This window comes from Podarcis bocagei (assembly GCF_964188305.1).
Source record: "Podarcis bocagei genome assembly, chromosome: 4".
Taxonomy (NCBI): Eukaryota; Metazoa; Chordata; class Lepidosauria; order Squamata; family Lacertidae; genus Podarcis; species Podarcis bocagei.
The window spans coordinates 55,594,666-55,615,438 of NC_138128.1; the positions used below are offsets into that span (position 1 = coordinate 55,594,666).

At 43.6% G+C, this 20,773-nt stretch overlaps 1 protein-coding gene across 3 annotated transcripts in view; it reads left to right on the forward strand.

Annotated features, from left to right (window-relative positions):
- The window catches only part of GRK5 (G protein-coupled receptor kinase 5), a 154,606-nt gene that overhangs the window by 79,842 nt on the left and 53,991 nt on the right, over window positions 1–20,773 (forward strand). For all 3 annotated transcript variants that reach the window (XR_014007846.1, XM_081192995.1, XM_081192994.1), the window contains exon 4: window positions 10,998–11,075. Coding sequence is in view for 2 of the 3 variants with exons in the window: in XM_081192995.1 (XP_081049121.1) it covers window positions 10,998–11,075 (78 nt within the window). In the remaining variant the exon portion in view is untranslated. The remainder of the gene's footprint in view (window positions 1–10,997; window positions 11,076–20,773) is intronic.

Genomic DNA, 20,773 nt, shown 5'->3' on the forward strand with positions numbered 1-20,773 from the left:
CTGGGAATCAGCTCCACCCGTGTGTGTGTTTATGAGAGAAACCTGCATCTGCAAAAGACTACTGCAAATTTCTGAGCTCCTGCAGATCACTGGATTAGGGTGCCAATCAACTGAATTCAGCAAAGCCAGTGCCATAATTTAAACAATATATCCTTCATTATTTAGTTGTTTTTATGATACATGTCACGGGTAGGATAAATGATCTGGTGGGGTGGAGGGGGAGGCACAATTTTCTGCAGGGAAATCAAATGCAGTCTAATTGTAAAGGTTCCAGTCCACAGAATTTACATTCCAATACTGTAGTGTAAAACAGCCAGGTGCCAGCATAGCATCTGTCATGAATAAGCTCTGAAAAGCTGTTTTGACAGGTTTGTAGGTTAGTTGGGCTGTTTCCATGTTGAATTTCAGAAGCTGATTGTGGTTTTTACATTGGATATTCATGGAGCAAAATGAATGCAAATAAAATATTCTTTCTGATGAATTGCATGAGTGCATTCTTCCAGATAAAATGTTTTCATCTTCCAATGTGGCCTAGCTTGATTAATTCCCTCCACCCGCCCCAAAATAAAACACGTAATATGAAAATGTCTCGGTTTTGCTGCGTTTGCCATACACACCATCCTTCCTTCCTAACCCATGAATAATGTTCATAGCATATTTCCTGAGATCATTCCCTTTTAGTTACTTTTGCAGTGGCTAGATTGCAGGTTTGTGGGGAGGCAGGTGGTACTCTGAATTTTGTTACCTGTTCGATTTGCTGAATATTCTCCTGGAATCTCTATCCTGACTTGAACAAGGACCTCATTTGTGGCTATATGGATGTCATATTTTTTTCTCGAAACTTCTCAGCATCAGCATCCCTCACTAACCAAGGGAAGGGGTCACAGCTCAGTGGTAAAGCCATCAAAAGAAGCTTCCAGTATAACTGCTGGAACTAGCAGCTTGAGTGAATCTTCAAAAGTTTCAGAAATTCTACTCAGCAACTGTGATTCCTTATTATAAAGATGGGGCGATGCCAAATTGATTTATTTACATTCAAAGCACATTACATATCCAAAAATATCATGGGAACTGTAGTTTGTTAAGGTCTTGGGAATTGTAGCCCTGCAAGGGAAAACTACAGCTCCCAGCATTCTGTAGTCATGGGCTTTCAATGTGTATCGGGAAGTGCTGTAAATCTAAGGTGCAGTTCTGCACCTTATGAAAGAAACAGCAATATGGCTTCTGTTGTCTGTTCCAAAGGGTTTACAGGATGTTCCAACTATACGTAGAGAAAACTGGACCAGTCTTGAAGCTCAAGGCAATAATTGGTCCTGGCAATAAAGCTTTGCCTAGAACAAATTCCCACCTATGGAGAGCTAGCAGCTGTGACATTAATTCTCTTCTACCCGGAGGGCACATATGTGGAGACACCATTATAAAAGTGTCCGAGGGGGTGGTAAAAAAATGAAACAGCTGTGCTTATAAGTTAAAAGCCACCACTGGCCCAAACAAATATATCAAATCTTTTTTCTGCAGTCATGCTCTTCCCCCTACATCCTTTGTTTTCTGCATTCATCCTTGCCAGTCTAGGCTGTTGTTGCCTGATTCTTGCAGTATAGTTTAGAGTTGCATCGCTAGCCATTCCGGCACCTCAGGTTAAAAACATACCTCTTTATGTACGTGCTGATTTCCATTCCCCAAAAGAAAGCAAAGCTTAATAATAGCCAAAGAAAAGTGCCTCTGAACATGTGCAAAGTACCTTTTCACTGAAGTGAATTCTCCTCACTTTCCCCAAGATAATTCAAGGGTGCTATCCTGTCCTCAGCCTCAAGTTTTTTGTGTCAAGACTGTGTCTTGCGTCTTGACTGTGAGAAGATCTCCCTCCATTCTTGTCTGCCTGATTCATCTATGACTTCTGCCCTGCTACACACACAATACGAAGACAAATAGGAAAAGAAAAGTCCACAAAGTCAATAAAACCAGATCATACAATTTGGACTTTTGAATTTCGTCAGATTTTATTTAAAATACCTTTAAAGCAAAAATATGAAGGGGCTTCCTATCTCTCCCCATCCCCCTTTTTAAGACTAAAAAGTAGACTGAAGTCTCCCCACCTTGAGTCCTGGTGGTTAGCAATGTTCTTTTTCATAATAACTATCAACAATCAAACCGGGAATCTTCTGCATGCAAAACAGATGCTCTTGCCACTGAGCTACAGTCCTCCCTCTAAAGCTGAGTTTCCTCAAGGACGACTGTTGCAAAACACGGACACAATTCGCTAGGGAATTCTCCTGTGCTGTTTTCCATTGGCGAGAATGGGCAGGAGGGTTTCCTGTGGATTGTGTCCTCTTTCTTACCCTGACTGCAAAGAGCAGTGCTTAAAGCACCTCAATGAAGGAACATAATCATCTTTAACACTTTAGGAAATTGAAAGAAAAACCAAGGGTAAGTGGATTTTCTTTTGCCCCTAAGTGGCATGGTAGGTTTTTACTCTGGCAGTATAATCCTATACATATTTGCCCAGAAGCAAGTCCCATTATGTTCATTGGGGCTTACTTCCAGGTGAGTGAACATTGGGCTGCAGCATAAATGTCGTGGAACAGAAGCCATGAACAGTCCTTTAGAGACAATTCAGACAACGCCTCAGTCAGCAGTAATTTGATTTCTGGACCATTGACTCTGACCTACTTTTTAGTTATCCTTTTTCTGGGTGGGGGAGTGGGGGAATCACCTTCATACCCAATTTAAAAGACACCCCCCCCCCAATTGTTCTTACCTAAAAGTCAGCAATGATTTCTGCTAAATAGCAATGAACAGTGTCCTCTTGTGGCTGTCGTCACTGATGTGATTTGAATTGGCTTTAGGAGAAAGCTCTTCGATAGAAAATCTAATTTTTGTTATTTAAATCCCCTACTCAGATTAGAAAACCAGTCAGTGCTTTCCCCCCTCCAATCTACTTTTGGGAGGTTGGCTGAACAGTTGACACACAAATCTTAAATGCCAATTGCTGAATTAAACCTTTTGCCCATTTCGCACCCTAGAAGCCTAAGATAAGAGTTATGGTCAGTTGACGTTGTCTGGAGGCCAAGCTTTGCAACTTGACCTGTTCATCCTTGCTGTTCCCAGGGCTGCCTAATCACTTGCAACTGACAGTCGCTTCCCCCTTTCCCTCCAAAAGTGGAAGAACTGTTAGCATTTTAAGGGGAGCCTTTCAGTTTTCCACCAAAGTTCTCTGCTAGGTTGGTCTTTATCGTCCTTGGCTCTCTCATCTTAGTGATGCAGGAATCCAGAGAAGATGCTACTCTTCCCTGATGGTTAAGGGCAGGCTTCCTCAACCTCGACCCTCCAGATGTTGTTGGCCTACAACTCCCATGATCCCTAGCTAGCAGGACCAGTGGTCAGGGATGATGGGAATTGTAGTCTCAAAACATCTGGAGGGCCGAGGTTGAGGAAACCTGGTTAAGGGCTATTGCTGTCCAGCAGGCATCTGTAACACCCAGTTCTTGATACAGGATACCCACAAAGTTGGATAGATCCAGTGCTTTTTTCTGGGGGTACACGGAGTATGCATACCCCAAACATTTTGTGGATCTTTGTACTTTTGTCGATTTACTGTATTTCCCCTCCGATTTGAACTAAAAAATTGTGGTTTTCTTGAGTCAAAATGATAGCACCCCTAAACATTTAAAGGGGGGGAAGCACTGGATAGACCCAGCAAGCTCCCTCCTTCCGTCCTTCCTCCCTTCCTTAACATTTTAAGACCACTATTTTTTTCCTGATTAGTGTCCACGAACAAAATAGCTGAGGGGGAAGGGCTGCCAATCACAGATTTGCTGCCAGTTTCTGCTGCCAGTCTCCAAAATTGCCCAACCAGTTCTCTGCAAATGGGATGGTGAAACTGAGACTGGGCTGAGGAGAGGGGAGGGGAGGGAGAATTTCAGCTCAACCCTAGTTGTTGCTTATCTGTGAAATGGGTAGATGTTTTCCATTTATTTAGAAAATTTCTAGACTGCGTGACACTAAAAAAAAACCCCAAGCCATGTACAATATACAGTTAAGCACAGCAAAAGAACATGATAGAAAATCATGATGTTAGATCATTAAACATGAGAATAGTTTGTATATGCTTAATGATCCACCATATACTGAATATTTATGATTTTGGCCCTGCTGTAGTTTGGGTTGTCTCATGGCATATGGGAATATGATACCAAGTATGGATGGTATCGCTTGTTGGCAGGGAACTTCTGCAAACATACTGCAGCTGTGCATTTTAGGTGAACAGAACAAAAACTGTTTTCTGGTTTTATGTCTGCACAAAGTGTGGTCAGTGCAGGAAACCACAGGCCTATCACTTTTTTGCTATAGAATTTCTTCTATCTTTCTGAGCTCATATCGCATTATCTTTTGGGCCTTGATCAACTCCACCCATGTTATCTGTTCATAGGCCTCACACTCATCTACTCTGTGCTTACCTGCATGCCAGTTATTAGCTTTAAAAGCTGTGTATTTACTGTATTTTTCGCCCCATAAGACGCACCGGCCCATAAGACGCACCTAGATTTTAGGGGGGGAAATAAAGGGAAAAAATTTTATTTCCCCCCCCCCAGGTGCGCTGCGCTACACCAGGAGCTTGGGGCGTGCTGAGCTCAGCGCGCCCCAAGCTTCTGCATGCCGGCAAGCAGTCCGCTGCCGCCCCAAGCCTTGCGCACCCGGCGGGACCTCCTGCCGGGTGCGGGAGGCTTGGGGCGGCAGCGGACTGCTTGCCGGCATACAGAAGCTTGGGGCGCGCTGAGCTCAGCACGCCCCAAGCTTCTAGGTGCGCGCAAGCAGTCCGCTGCCGCCCCAAGCCTTGCGCACCCGGCAGGACCTCCTGCCGGGTGTGGGAGGCTTGGGGCGGCAGTGGACTGCTTGCCGGCATGCAGAAGCTTGGGGCACGCTGACCTCAGCACGCCCCAAGCTTCTAGGTGCGCGCAAGCAGTCCGCTGCCGCCCCAAGCCTCGCGCACCCGGCGGGACCTCCTGCCGGGTGCGCGAGGCTTGCAGGCACTCGCCCGAAGCAGGGGGAGCCCTCCAGAGGGCTCCCCGTGCTTCGGGCGACAGGCTGCCGCCCCAAGCCTCGCGCACCCGGTGGGACCTCCTGCCGGGCGCGCGAGGCTTGCAGGCATTCGCCCCATAAGACGCACCCCGATTTCCCCTTCATTTTTGGAGGGGAAAAAGTGCGTCTTATGGGGCGAAAAATACGGTAGATCTTGTTTTAGTAAGGATTTTTTTAGTGTGCTGAGGTAAGAAGTACCATGTGTGTATTTTTAATTGGCTTTACGAGTCATCTTTAACCTTTTTAGCTCAGTTTACAACCCAACCTTTATTTTTATTTTATTTTACATTCTAAATGTATACCCAGCCCTGTCAGCTTGAGCTCTCTGGGCAGTTTACGGTCAAGTCTTGAAAACACGTTAAGAATGTTTATTCAGAAGGAAAGTCTCACAGAGTTTAGCAGGATTTACTTCCTGGTAAGCAGGATTGCAATCCAAGAACTTAATCTCCAATCACACTTCAGCCTTTATGCTTGAGTGAAAATGAAATCGGCAAAAATAAAATTAGTAGTTTAAGCTGAGCTCAAATTTAATTAGGCTTAAGAACTTCAAAGTAGAGCTCCATAGCTAGTTCTCTTAGGACTACTAAATCTCTTTTCAAAATACTTAGAAGAAGAAAAAACCTCCTTCATTGTTGGCTACCAATGATAATGGAGGGTTCAAAACTTTCAGATAATTTTTTTATGGGCTCCCCATTTTTGCCACCTGTGAGAATGGTGGTGAAAATGGGGGAAGGGTAAGTTATAGCAGCATCTTATCCCAGTTATATCTTTCTTTTAATAATAATACCTGTGGTTTAACTTTCAAAATACAAAGGAATTAATTGTAAAATAAAGGTTTGGCTACGTTTCTGAGCACAATTCAAAGTGTTGGTGCTGACCTTTAAAGCCCTAAATGGCCATGGCTCTGTATATCTGAAGGAGCATCTCCACCCCCATCACACTGCCTGAGGTCCTCCTCTGAGGGTCTTCTGCAGGTTCCCTCACTGCGAGAAGTGAAGTTGCAGGGAACCAGAGGCAGTGGCGCCCTCCCTGTGCAACATACTCCCTTCAGTTGTCAACAAGATAAAGAATTACACAACTTTTAGAAGACACCTGAAGGCAGCCCTATATTGGGAGGTTCAACACTTGATGTTTTTATTATGTTTTTAGATACGCTATAAGCTGCCCAGAGTGGTTGGGGAAACCCAGCTGGATGACTGGGGTATAAATAACAAAATCATCATCATCATCATCATCATCATCATCATCAAAATCTTACCTCCTCTGATAGAAGTTACAAGAAAGAAGATTCCACCTAAACATTAGGAAGAACTTCCTGACAGTAAGAGCTGTTCGACAGTGGAATTTGCTGCCAAGGAGTGTGGTGGAGTCTCCTTCTTTGGAGGTCTTTAAGCAGAGGCTTGACAACCATATGTCAGGAGTGCTCTGATGGTGTTTCCTGCTTGGCAGGGGGTTGGACTCGATGGCCCTTGTGGTCTCTTCCAACTCTATGATTCTATGATTCTATGATTCTAAGTCTGAGAACTGGTCCACATGTTCTGGTTCTCTTGCGAGAGTCTCTTTAAGGCAGCTTATAAAATATTGTGTGGATTGCCTCTATTAGCTCAGTCTATTTATTTACTTTCATTTAAATATTTGTGTGCCACACTTTCATATAAACTAGAAAACCTAGAAATGCAATGTTGTAGTGAAAACAAATTAAAAACGTCACAGTTTGCATGTGAGTGCAGAGATCACTCCTGCTTTGCTGCTTCCCTAGCACAAGCCACAAACCTTGGTGTTGCATTTGTTTGGAGCAAAAGAAAATGCAAGCCATATTGAATGTAACACTGAGCCAGGATTGTGGTTTGTTGGTCTCACTTATGCTAGGGGTGGAGCGAAGTGAAAGCGTTCTCCTATACTCATAGTAAACCATAGTTTACTGTGACGTGTGAACTCAGTCGCTCATTTTTGATGTTGCTGCCACATATGCAAAGGGGATGAGGCCTACTGGTATCAGCTACTGTGCAGATATAATTTTGTATTACTTTCATGTTAAGGATCCTAATCAGCATACTGGTTTTAATTCTCCTGTTACTTTTATGATCAGTCATCACTATTTTTGCAAACCACTTAGATGTTTTCTTAAAACCAAGCAGTAAATACATTTTGTTAAATTAAGCGCGCGCACACACACACACACACACACACACACAGTGTTTAAAAACACAAAGCTTGGCATTGTTCAGAAACAGAATGAACATGTTTCTGGCTGTGGCTTCAGTCATTTTTAAATAAATTTTAAAAATAAAGGAAAGGGGAAAACATTTATACTAGATGGGGAAGAGTACATAAAGAAAACGCAGATGGTTCATATAATTTGCACAAGACTAGAAAAATAACCAAGGTACTTAAACAGAACTTCAGTAAAGAAATGAAAGAGAAATGGAAGTCTATAGCTTGTGGTTATCAAGGAGAAAGCTTAACCCCAGGCCAATTTCGAAGACATGTTAAGCCAAACCTTGGTTTAGCTCAGTGTGGCACAAGAGTACCAAAGACCAGGGAGGTGAAAAATGACTATGAGCTCCTGTCCGAGAGCCATATGCTTATGCAAACAAGGCTACTGTTTGATGTGCAAACAAGGGCACTGTGCTATTGGGTTTCTCAACCAAGGAAGGGTTGACCACTGATCTAAAGAGAAGTTGCAATGGAGTGTCTCACCCTCTGGGATTGCTCATGCCTTTGCATTTAGAAAGCCTTGCTGAGCTTTTATGCATTCCAGCTCCTAGTGGATGACATATTCCCATTTCCCTAAGCACAGAAATCGGGGTCCAATGAAACCCATGTAGGACGTTTCTACCTGCACAAACATTCATTTCCATTAGTACTCCCTGCACCAGATGGATTGCTGATCCGAAAAGTCTTTCAATTTGGGGGGCAGCTTTTCAGGGTGTGGGAGAAATACTATTAGGATGCTTTACAGCCTCTCAGTCACATGATGTCCCTTGGATCCCAGCTAACCTCTTATGCATGCCTCTTCCTCTTAGCTTTCCGAAAGCGCCAGCATTGGTTAATCAGCTGAGAAGCCATGGGCATGCTGCCAGATATACAATCTCGGAACATGATACAAACAGATTTGTCCACTTGGGATGTAAATGCAATTAATGTGAAAATTGTTTTAGTGATTTGTAAGCCAAATCCTGTATGAGATTATCTGATTTTATAGTGATAAACACAGGGCTTGAAAGGTAGTGAGGGGAGAAGCTGGGCCATTATTATTAGCTTGTGAATTGTGTGGGTTCAGGACATGATTGCATTTTGAACGGTTTTGCCGTTCAGTACTTTTGGGGTCTTTGTACAGCTGTACAAGGCATAGAAGCTGAAATGTAAATGCCTTCCTGTTAGAAATGCTGCTTTGTATCTCAATAATTCTTTAATCTTACTGAAGCCTCCCATCTTCCCTTTGCCGTGATCGTAAATTATGACAACCGAGATAAGACTTCAGGTCTCCTAACCTTTTAAACATAGCTCTTTTTATCTGTGCGACTTTATTCTTCAGAATAGGTTCAGAAGGGTGGTGGGGAAGAAATGTTGTTAAGATGCTATAAACATTCTTGGCTGTTCATGGTTTCAAGAGGCAAAATGACCTGTAGTCAGATAGTATCTAAATGGACAGGAAATTGGATGAAAGGGTTCTGCAAACCCCTTTGTATTCTGTTTTATGAGCATATAATTAGTTCATCCCTGTACAGTCAGGGTATTGGAAGAGCTGCAGTCATGCTTTTTCACAGTCCACGGATTTCTCATCTGAAGTATTGTTATCTTAAAAGTTTATTTCACAGTTGCCATTTAACGACACGAATCCAATTGCATTGCTGTACTCTTAAAGCATCCTGAGATAGTCAAATAGCAGCCGCTGAGTCCCTGCTCATATCCCACAAGCCCTTCTGAGCGACACAATAAGTGCATACTGTCTCGCTGTCCTCGGGTTGAAAAGGCTTGTGGGAATACCACAGAATTTGCCACATCAGAGAAGGAGTCAGTTTTCATGCTCTGAGTTGAAGGTGGTATTACTTCAATAAGGACACTGTGCAGGCCAAGGCAAACATTAGTCATGTGATATAGGCCCTGCCATGACAGAATCTGGCCAAAAGCAATGACGTAATTAATGTAAAATTTTCACGTTTGGATGTACAGACTGTGATCATTGTAGGAGCATCCAAATGACAGACGATTGCTAATGCGCAGGTCCTTTTGGACCCGGAAAAGGGAAGAACAAGGGCGGGGCAGAATGGGCCAGGGCACACTCTGCCGATGGCCGGGACCAGAACCCCCATGCGAAATGGTCATCCCCTGTAATATGTAAAGGGGTTGGGCAAGTGGTGGTAGAGTGGATCCACTTCCTTTTTGGACATAATAATTTCTGGTTCATTTCTGAAAGCACTGCAATGCTCCTGTGCAACATTCAGTTCACCAAGAGGGCATAAGAAGCTACCATTAAAGAGAGTCCAACCATGAGTCCATTTGGTTCAGCGCTGTCTACATTGGCTGACAACGGGACTCTTGGGATGTCGGATATGAGTCTTTCTCAGCTCTTACATGAAGATGCCAGAGACAGAACTTGAACCTTGCATGTAAGGCATGTGTTCTGTCTCTCTGATGGGGGTCATTTCCTGCAAACCTTCTGTATGAGACAATTGGGAAGGGGGGGCATGCCTCAAAACGCACATCAGTATTAACAAACAATAAATTGAGAAGAAAGGGAAGTGAGGCCCTGGGGATTCTGCAAAAGATGCCACAGACAATTAGTAATCCTCATGAATGGGTTGACTTACCCAGTGGGCAGAGTCACTCAGAGAAGAGTTAGACTGCATTCAGACAGCACTTTATTCAATTTTCTCAACATTTTCTTACCTGAAATTTTCTATGTTTTGTGTGATCATTCACACAATGTAGAAGGCATCTGATATGGGAGGCGCATATCTTGTTTTTGTAGTTGGGGTCTGTTCCAGGATAGGAAGCCAATGCAGGCTGGGCAGATCCTTCACCACAATGTTCACCAAAGCTAGGTAAGCACACCTTTGCCAGGTAACAACTGTGTTTCAGGAAGGACAGGATTTCTGCCTGGCACCTCTCCAAGGTAATCTGACCAGTACCATCCAGTTGTTGTCTAGGTGACAGACAAAACAATAGACACAACTATGACAGCTTTGCTGACTGCCAAAATTCAGCTCTGCCCTTTTAAAATGGAAACCAGAAATGTCAAGCTGTCTGAAACTGTGGCCAGAATAGGCCAGGTGCAAGGTGAAGGCATGCAGAAATGTGAAAATAACACAAAGATAATTTCTACAGCCTAGGTAAAGCAGGTAAAACATTCCTTAGGTCAAAGGAACCCACTTAAAAAATAAATGTGCATCTTTAATAATGAGAGGTCCACCAGTCTTTGGCTATTCATCAAATGTGTCTTCTGAAGAATTTTTGTTGCACAAGCTAGACAAATGGTATTATTTTGACTGAGGAGATCCCTTTCAAATGTAAGCTCAGCCTTTTGGCCAACTATTCTCACAAAGGCCTAGGCTGAATGGAAGAAGAACCCACAAACATTTGAAACTATCCTGTATTATAATATTCCTGGAGTATCTTGATGTATGTAGAGGGCAATGCCTTGTCCTTCAATTTGTGTGTGTGTGTGTGAGAGAGAGAGAGAGAGAGAGAGAGAGGGAGGGAGGGAGAGAGAGAGAGAGGAGGGAGAGGGGAGAGTGTGTATTTGCATGAAACATTTGTTTAATAACCTAACAAAAGGTTAATCTCTAACATTATCAGACTGTGTTTGGAAATCTTCCAATTGTTCCCTTGGTTGTTAGAATGCAGCAATCCTGCTCTAAACATTTCCCAACTAGAAAACACAGCAGCTAATCCTTTCTCATTTTCTTTTCCAGGCAGAATATGAAGTTACTCCGGATGAAAAACTAGGAGAGAAAGGCAAAGAAATTGTGATGAAATACCTCATCCCAGAGGTAAGGAAACAACTGAAAAGGTAGTGCTAAAAAATGCAGCAGGGCAGCTGCAAGCAAGGTTCTTGTTCTATTGTCTAGCAGTTCCTGTCAAAATAACATGCAAAGAACAAGATCAAGGCCTAAATTCTCTAAATTCAGGAAAATTGCGGGGTAAACCCTTCTGGAATTGCATCATCTCAAATGGAATCTCATGGATGAACAAATACTGGTGTACCACACCAACATTTCTTGCAAAAACCACCATGTACAGACCATCAAAAAGGAGTTGGGGAAATCAAACATAGTGGCAAGACTAATATTTATTAGAACAGTGTTTCCCAACCTTTTTTGGGCAAAGGCACACTTGTTTGATGTAAAAAATCTTGAGGCACACCACCATTACAGCCCCGTGACGTCAGCGCGCAGCGTCACGCCGGGAGGGACGCACGAAAGTGTAAGTTTCATTTTTTCCCCTCCCCCTTGCCGGGGAACCTCCAAGCTTTGGGGGTGGGGGGGGGAGGAGGCAGCAAAGTGAGGCAGGAAGGAGAGCGCAGCTTGGCTGGGTGAGCTTTGGCAGGGGCAGGGAATGAGAGCCGCGAGGCGGGCGCTGCGGACGGAGGCGCTGCCCGCCGAGCTCGCAGGCAGCCAGGCAGGCAGACAGCGAGAGCCCCGCGCTGGGCGGCCTCTCCTCGCCGCCGCCGCCCCGCCTCTCGCCGCCCGACTCACCCGCCTCCCTCCAGGCAACATCTCGCGGCACACCAGGCAACATCTCGCAGCACACTAGTGTGCCGCGGAACAGTGGTTGGGAAACACTGTATTAGAAGATCCCAATGAATTTCAAGCATATGACTTCACAGCAGTCATGGTTGTCAATGAATAAACCCTGTTTTCTAGGCATGTGGATTCTGGTAAGAGTAAAGAGGGCTTGTTTCTACACACAATTTAGGGTTTTCCATCATCTCTTCTGGTGGCGTTTTGACCTGCTGTCTCCGTACTGTTGTTCCATGCAGCCAGCTTGTGTTCTGTACCACGCACATTGGAAGGTGTTAAACGTATCTTCTGTTTTCTGAGAACACAGTTAAAGATACCCTGCCTTTCGAAAAGCAAACACACAGCAAGAAACAGCCCCTGTAAATGCACCCTGAGAGCCTGACATTAACACAAGTGGGAAGCCAGGTATTCAGACCTGTCTTTAAAGAACAGTAATTCCTGTTTTTGAACTACTGGCTTATGGCAAAAGTACATTCCCTTCACATGAAGAGTTATATTGAGCACTGTTGCCTCCTACTGGCGGTCAAGCCGTCTTCATAGAATCATAGAATTGTAGAGTTGGAAGGGACCATGAGGGTCATGTAGTCCAGCCCCCTGCAATGCAGGAATCTTTCGCTCCAGGTGGGACTCAAGTCCATGACCCTAAGATTAAGAGTCTCGTGCACTACTGGCTGAGCTCGTCGTCATATATTCTGACAGTTACTTTCCCTCAGGACTGAGGCAATTTCTTATTATTCTTGCGTGGGGAGGTACTTGGCCAAAATCCTTTTATTTCCCCCACATTCAGCGGTTACTAACTTCCTTTCACTCTGGATTAGGGGTCATTAAACTTGAGTTGGCTTGAACAATTGGAGTTGTTTGTTGGAATATGACAGCATTTGTCAATCTTTGATGCTTGTATTGGACTGCATGTGCTGTATGGTGTATCCACTAGATGGCAACCCTAGCAGGACACAGAAACTCATAGATCTGGTTAGGTTGCAGCTGGATGGAATAAACATCATTGGGTTTCTTGTACATTCAGCGCCTCCCCTCAGCCTCCCTGCAAGATTATCTGCCACTAAGCAGTAAGTGCTCTCAGCCTTGAGTATGTGAATTATCCTACTTTTCCAAAAAGAGTTACGGGGCCCCGGCATCATTGCTTAGATTCTTTCACTGCGGAAACACGTTTGACCCTGGGAACAACATGCTACGCTTTTTAAAAAGTGTCCCATTTAAAATTTAAGTGATACAACATGCTCTGGCAGGAGAAAAGGCAGATTTTTGCTTTGTTTTGTTTAGTCAACAGTTTTCCTACCATAAATTTTTCATTGGTTTACGTTTTCTCTCGGGGAGCTCTTTGGAACCTGTTTTTACTTACTTAGTCTGGTTAATATCAAGTACATGAGAATGTGATGCCACTGTTGCTGCTGCCCATTCAGAATCAGTTATAAACCTGGTCAGGTTTTTGTCTTGCCTAGGTGGCATTCGACTCCACACCAGAAGCTTGTAAACTGATGAGGGCTAATAGTTGAAAGGGCCACTGTTTTGTAAGGAAAAATGAGGCTTTCCTTCCATTTTTTCAGATGCCATAGTTCACTCAGTTTGATTTCTCTTGAACTTTGGAAACAAGTGCTGCATGCTGAGTGATATCCTGGAGGTAATAAAAGCTGGTAAGCACCACTAAGTAGTGCTGGCAAATGTGGTGTATCATTCTCATACACATTACCAAACAATCCTTTTTCACAAATACAGTTCTCACGTTCTCAGTGTTCCTTGCATTAAAGACTCAGATTTCTCAACCTTTACTTTTAAACAGCACGGTCCTACGCATGCTTGCTTAGAAGTAAGTCCCACTGAGTTCTGTGAGGTTTACTTCCCAGTAAGTGTGTGGATTGCAGTCTAAAGCTCTTAATAGAAAATTCACTACATTTCCCCCCCCCCCATTTTAGTGTCATCCTACGTATGTACGTAAGGAAAGTCAGACATGCTGGATATGAAAAAGAGAAAACAAATTTCAGATCTTTTTAGGACCAACATTCTTAGTTGTGTTTGCCACATCTGTGAAAGCAAAAAATAAAATAAAATGCAGTTTCTATGGGCTTCTTCATAGAGATGCTAAAAAACTGTTCTTTGTTTTCCTCTGTAAGTAACAAACTTTAACTTGGAACATTACTGTAAGAAGAGCTTTGTGTGTGAATTTTCAACATGACACATCTTTTTGAAAGATGGTTGATTTCTAAGTTCATAGCAAATATTTGGTTCAGATCTGCTCCCACGTATTAATAGCTTCAGTGCTGTCATCTTAAACTGTAGCCCAGCTGCTGTGTGTAGCAGAAGTTGCTTTGGAGAGAAAGTTCACTGCAAAATAAAAGTTAACCTCACAAGTCTCGTTTTGTCCCCCTCACACTACCATACACTTGGCAGAAAGCAAAGAAACTGTATTTCAGAAATACACCATCTGATCCAAATATAACAAGCTTTGGAAAACTGTACCCAATAATTTAAAGAAGTGAGTGCTCTCAGACAAATTTTGGAAGTTCATATCCTTGTAATAGCCGTAGTAGTGAAAAATTCTTGTCCCAGCATTTTCTAAGCAGCTGCTATAGAACCATTGGTTCAAATAATTCTGATTAGGCTCTAACCTAACTCAAACTGGAGGAAAAAGAGGGATATGGAGAAAGTAGTCTACTGTACAAAAGTAGTTTGTACAATAATTGATGCTATTTGTTCCATCCAGTTTTTCCTCTCACCTGGCCCACCAATGCCATTGGCCCTCAGAAGATGGCTCGAAGGATATGTGGCCCTTGGGCTCCAAAGGGTTTCCTATCTCTTTTCAGGGCTTGAGATTCCTCCAAGTTCCTTCTAATAGCATTATCAAAATGGAGTGGTTTTTTTGTTTAGATAAAGCAGATGGTCCCCCCCCCCCCATTGCTACTGTGGATAAAAGGTGGAATTTTTTTGTGGACAACAATTCATACTGCTCAGGGTGAGAGCCTGGGTGGATTGGAAAGCAGGGAGAGAAAGGTGTTAAGTTGCTCAAAAGCCACAGGGTGAGTTAAGTTGGCACAGAATGGGACCTTCTTTGAAAGAGGGACAGATGAGGAGAGAATGGGTTCCCATAAGTGAAAAACAGGATGGGAACTGTTGCTAAAGCCAGTGGTTGTTTGGTTGTTTATTCTGTTTAAATCTGTTTCAGCACCTTGTGTTTGTTTTCACCTAGTTATTCGGCTACACTGGAAATTTCACCATGTTGTTATTGTAGTTTTGCTTGTTTACCTTATGACAGAATTGTTAAATTATTGTTTATTGGACCTGTTTATGTGATTTTGTGGGTTTTTCATATTGTTTTTCTATGCCTCGTTCTTTCTTTTTTTTATTACTTTGTTCCTTGCTCTGGGATTCCATAAAGAACGGGCTATAAATAATTTATATGCAAATAAAACAAACAAACATTCCTTTAGGAAAGCAACAAAATACTGAGATGGGTGATTTAATTCACAAATAATTTGGAGGTAATAATCCATGTGTGAGCCCAGACCAGACCTGGGTTCCTTTGGGACAAAGAGTGAGGCCATGAAGTTAACTTGTTAAATGAATGTTGCCCTTCTGCCTATTTTTCATTGTCCGTCTTTCATTATCCTGGCAGAAAAGGTGATGCTCATACTCAAGTGAGCCTTTCTCTCTGTATGATTTCCAGAGAGGGGTTCTAATAATTCTTTGTGCAAAGGCCACTTTTGCGCTTTCATTGTTCCATTGTGGTGGGGCTCTGCAATTGTTCGTTCTGCTTTGAGAGTTAAAACAAAAAGAACTCTCATTGGATGAGGGCAGAAAACACAATCTCTCCCACAGACAATGTTCCCAGTGATTCACATCTGCTCAGAAGTAAGTCCCATTTGAGTTCAAGGGGGCATGCTCCCAGGTAAGTGGGTATAGAATTTCAGCCTCAGTTGTTTTGGCTTGCCCTTGAGGTCCATGGACTCTTGGCAGAAAAAGAAATTTTGGAGCACACTTGAGGAAACATGAACAACATTAAAAAGCAAATGTGCAGCAAGTACTGAGGGAGACAAGCCGCATTCGGATGGTCATGTCTCATATTGATTATCCAAAATACAAATGTTCTGTTTCACCCACGCATGCACCCCTTCACCCCTTCGTTTGCAGAAGCCAGGAAGCCTCTAATTAATCACATTTCCCTCTTTTGTCCAAGCTGGGAAAGTGTGGTTGCCAGCTTGTGATTAGTCAGGTTATTAAACTGTGGTTTGAAATAACTTTGTAGCCATGATGGGGCAAATGGCACATACCCACCCACCAGGACGTATACGTGTGTGTGTGTGTGTGTGTGTGAGAGAGAGAGAGAGAGAGAGAGAGAGAGAGAGAGAGAGAGACACGATTTGTCTTTCTGACTTGTGACATGGTAGATGTCCATGTTTAAATGGTGGCCTCCATTTAAAGAACGACAATTTGTTTTAATAAGGAGCAATTGCAAAATAGGACCCTCTGAAAAATTCAGTAAATAAGACAGGGCACGTGCACAACAAAAGGCTTATCAGGAAGTGCCCCACACCCAAAAGTCTGTTTACTCAAGACTTTTTCTGATTGAAGATGGATTTTTCATTACAGTGGTACCACTGGTTACGAACGGGATCCATTCTGGAGGGCCATTCACAACATGAAAAGAGCGCAACCCGCAGCGGCACATCTGCGCACGCGCGGGTTGCGATTTGCCACTTCTGTGCATGCACGTGATGTCATTTTGCGCTTCTGCACATGCGTGAGTGGCGAAACCCGGAAGGAACCCTTTCCGGTACTTCCGGGTCACCACAGGACCTAACCTGAAAGAACGTAACATGAAGCAAATGTAACATGAGGTATGACTGTATTACAATCACCCTATAATTGCTTCAGTAGGCTGGGGGAGGAGTCTGTATGGTGGCATAACTCTTGAAGAGTTAAATATTAGACCTTTATGTTATGAGGTAGATTTAGGCTCTGTTTTTCAGTTTCCATTTCAGTTGTATTCTCTGCCCAGCTAGCATAAATAAAAAAGCATGTTTGTTTGCTTATTCTGCGGAGTTTGTTTATTCTGCAGTTAACAGTGAATAGAGCAGAATTGGGTACTTATTGCTAAAGGGTGAAATAAAATGCTTTGGGGGAAATAGCTACCCTAAGTTATCCTTTACTCTTTTAAAGCACTCACTTTACTATGGCTAGCTGTCTGAGTGTCCAGTGTAACTCAGGCCTAATTTCTAACTTACCCAATGTGTACAGCTCAGCATGAGGTCTTTTCAAGATTTCTAGGCATAAAAATCAACCCAGGAACTGGTTAAAAAAAATCCAATTGCTTACCATAATTAGTTTCCAACCACTTACTTAGCCCTTTATATAGCAATGAGTTAAACATTTCCCCCTTGATTGTCCATCAGGAAAGAAAATCTAAAGGTCAGAAACACAACAAACACACCTGAAAGTACTTTCTCTCTGCCCTTCCCTAAACTTGTAGCTTGTACAAGTCTGTTTTTCTGCTGGAATCTAAAACCGAGATACCTAATCCAGCATCAAAGCCATGCTGATACTCAATTTCCTGTTCACTTGACCTTTACAGAGTCCATTGTGTAAGTTAACACTCATGGCATGGAGGAGAAATGAAGAAGATTGCTGTGTTTCCATTCCACCCACCCTCACACCCTTTCCCCTCAGTGAGAAGGGAGGATTGGCTGGCACTGTGCACCTCCCCCTCAAAAATGCCCCACCCAGAACAAAGGTGCCAGTTTGCCCCCAAGACTGACAGGGGGCCCGGCATGTGTGTGACGTCATGCATGCGACGCACACCGTCTGGAGGAGGCTGAGCACTCTGGAGAGCTGGCTACTGAAGCTGCATGCCAGGCCCCTTCAAGATTGAGGGGCCCCCGGTCCCCTGCCAACAAATATTGAGGGGGCCAAGGGATCTTTGCTCCCCCAGAGTTGGTGTCACTGCCTAGAAATGTGGCTGCCACATCAAACATAGTAGGCTCACTACTGTTTTATTATTTATTGAATCCTGGCTTGTTCTGATGTCTGTGATCAGACAAAATTGGGATATATGCCCACTTTGGAAGAAAAGTGGGAAACAGAGGCTTAATGGTTGGATCTCGTGCTTCATAAATGGAGGAGCAAAGGGGCTATGTATGCAGATAAAAAGCTTCTCGTAGCTCAGTTTATTATTGCCCAAACCAGGCAGAACAAGAGCACCACTGGAAGGAATGCTGTGCATTCACCCACAGTGTAGACTTACTCAAGAAGCTTGGCTTGCGTACAGGCCTGTGAGAGGGTGACGCTGGGAATTCAAGGTAGAAAATGTCAAAAGCATCCTTTTCCTGCTTTTGTATTCTCACCATTTCAGCAAATCCACTTTGGGTTTCAGATTTAGCTTCTGTTGTGGAATCAAATCTGGGGGACCGTGGGAGAGAGTTGAATACGGTTATAGCTGAACTGGCTGCACTGCCATTTCCCCTTTCTTCTCTCCATTTCCCCTTGGCTGTAATAGACCAGCAGAAATGCCTGCGTCCGTCCCGCAATGCCACTGTGTGCTGCCTCCGCACACCACCCCCGCTAGCCCGTCTGGGTGAAAGCTACCATCCCTGGTTCACCTAAATCATTAGCTCATTATCTCCTCTCTCTCTCCCCCAGCATAACTGCTTGTGATCCATTGTCTGAAAGATGCTATACAAAAGCAAATTGATTGGAAATTGCTGTTAAGACGCTCTATGTGCCATTAGGGCTTATATTTGGACTCAGCTGGGTACTAAAAACATTGCTGAATAGCAGGGCTAATGTGCACTGTTATTGCCATTAATGTACTTTACAGATTCTGAAGAATAACAACTGCAGCAGCTTTATGATCTGAATTCCTGTTTGTTATCCTTCTCTTCAGGAAATGCACATAATAATGGAAAGGTTTGCAGGAGGTGAGCAGGACGAGTGTATCGTTGGAATCTACCCAGAAGAAAGAGGGCAAGGGGGGAAGAAACAAGCAGTTTGTTCAGTAAAATTGTTCCCTTTGTTTTTCAAAACAATGATAGGGTGATGAAGGAAGGACCTACTCTTAGGAAGGGGAAATTACCTTATGCTTTCAACTGGTACGGCAGCTGAGGAGTGCATAAATTCTTTGTTTCTCTCGAGGGTTGTAGAGAGAGGGGAGAACATTACAGCCATATTAATCAAAGGGTTGCCTTTCTTTCGTGTTTCTTGCAAACACACAGAAATGTACTGTTGGTTACGTCAGTGGTAATGGTGGGTTGTAGGCAACCATGTCTGTGCACAAGCAGAACAGATGCCGCTTGTGCAAAAGAACGTGATCATCTCTCCCCTTGCCAAATCTACTTTGGAGGGTTGAGGGATGCACAAACCTAGAAAAGTTTGTGGCGGCGCTTCAGGTGGAGCAGAGGAAAGGGAAGTTCCATTGCACCAGCGGGAATCTGCTCACACAACATTGAATGCAGCCCCTTAATTCTGATCAGGCAAAAAAAAGTTAATTGTAGCAATGGTGTACTGGGGAGGAAAGCGAACCTAGGTTTTGAGAGCTTTTGGGTGTGCAGCTCTGAATGCCACCCAACCTCTGTAGCACACTTGTGTCACTGCTCAGCGCTGACGTAACTGTCACATCTGTCCTGACATCTCCGCTTCTGCCTGTGAGCAGCACCCTGCAAAACATCAGCTGCTGTTTCAAACATCACTGTAAAGTGCCTTGATGTGGATTAAGTGGTGATGTTCAGAAAGCGCATGCTCTGCTTATGGACAGACCCGGAGTCTAGGCATCTGCTCTTAATTATCCCCCCCCCAAAAAAAAGTAGTAGTTATAATAATTGCTGTGTTGCACACCCTGACATTTGTGTGAATTGGTCCAGCCTGCTTCCTGTTTGGGGTCATCATATCACATGATTTTTAGCAATCGGTGCGATTTCATATTATACCAGTCCATTTCTAGCAAACCCTTCAGTGTCCCCCCCCCCATCCCAGGACTTATTGCTGTTTCAAATGGTGCTCACGCCTTGGAGCCTCATCTCCTCCCTATTCACCTCTTGCTAGGTAAGAACTCTTTAATTTCAGTTTAGAAAAACCAAGAAGCCACATGGGTGTTTGCCAGCAATGCATTTCTGAGGGGCAAAAGAACAGCTCAAGGCGTTTCACATTAATGACTTTTTCTCTCTCTGATAAGACTTCCATGGATTTTTTTTTTTCCAGTGTGCTCACTTCCTCAAGCAAAATTCAGCAAACGGGTCAAATATCCAACCCGCTCATTTTCCATTTATAGGACTAACTCCAGGCAACAGAACATCCCCACCCCCTTGATTGCAAATGTGCCTAGATTTTTTTTATTTTAGATTATTCAGTATATATTGCTGTAGCTTTAAGACCAACTCGCAGAGGGCCTCTAACAGGCAAAAACTAGTCACATGACTGGGGGGGGGAGGAGGATCTGAGTGCCACCTGAGGCCTGTTGTTAGTATCGATTCCTGTGATTGTTATAAATCAAATCAATAAAGTCGAGTCCAAGGTCTCAGATGGAAGATGAATGAACATTATGGGTGTCTTGAGGACATGGTGGTTCTCTTGTGTCCCCCTGTACAAGTTCTGCCCTTTGAAAGGTTCTTACGGATTCAACTTTATGGGTGATATCCAACAAAAAACATTTATTTCCGTGGGTCTGCACTGAATCTGGCTTAGTTGAATAGCAGCCTATGTAGCATACTCCAGAAATAATCTTGATGTCCCCGAGAAATCAGTAAATTTCAACAAGTTTCAGTTTGCCCAATTATTTCAATAGCTTCTCGCTCTGCATAGGATCAGACCACTGTCCTAACGAACAGCCTTTCAAGGAACTTTCTTCAGGCTTAGGTGTAAAGGGTGGTCCCACTCCCTGCAAAAAATCAGTCTTGTGTTGCTAGATTAATGGAAGGATTGTAGCTTAGGGCTTCAAGTACATGCTT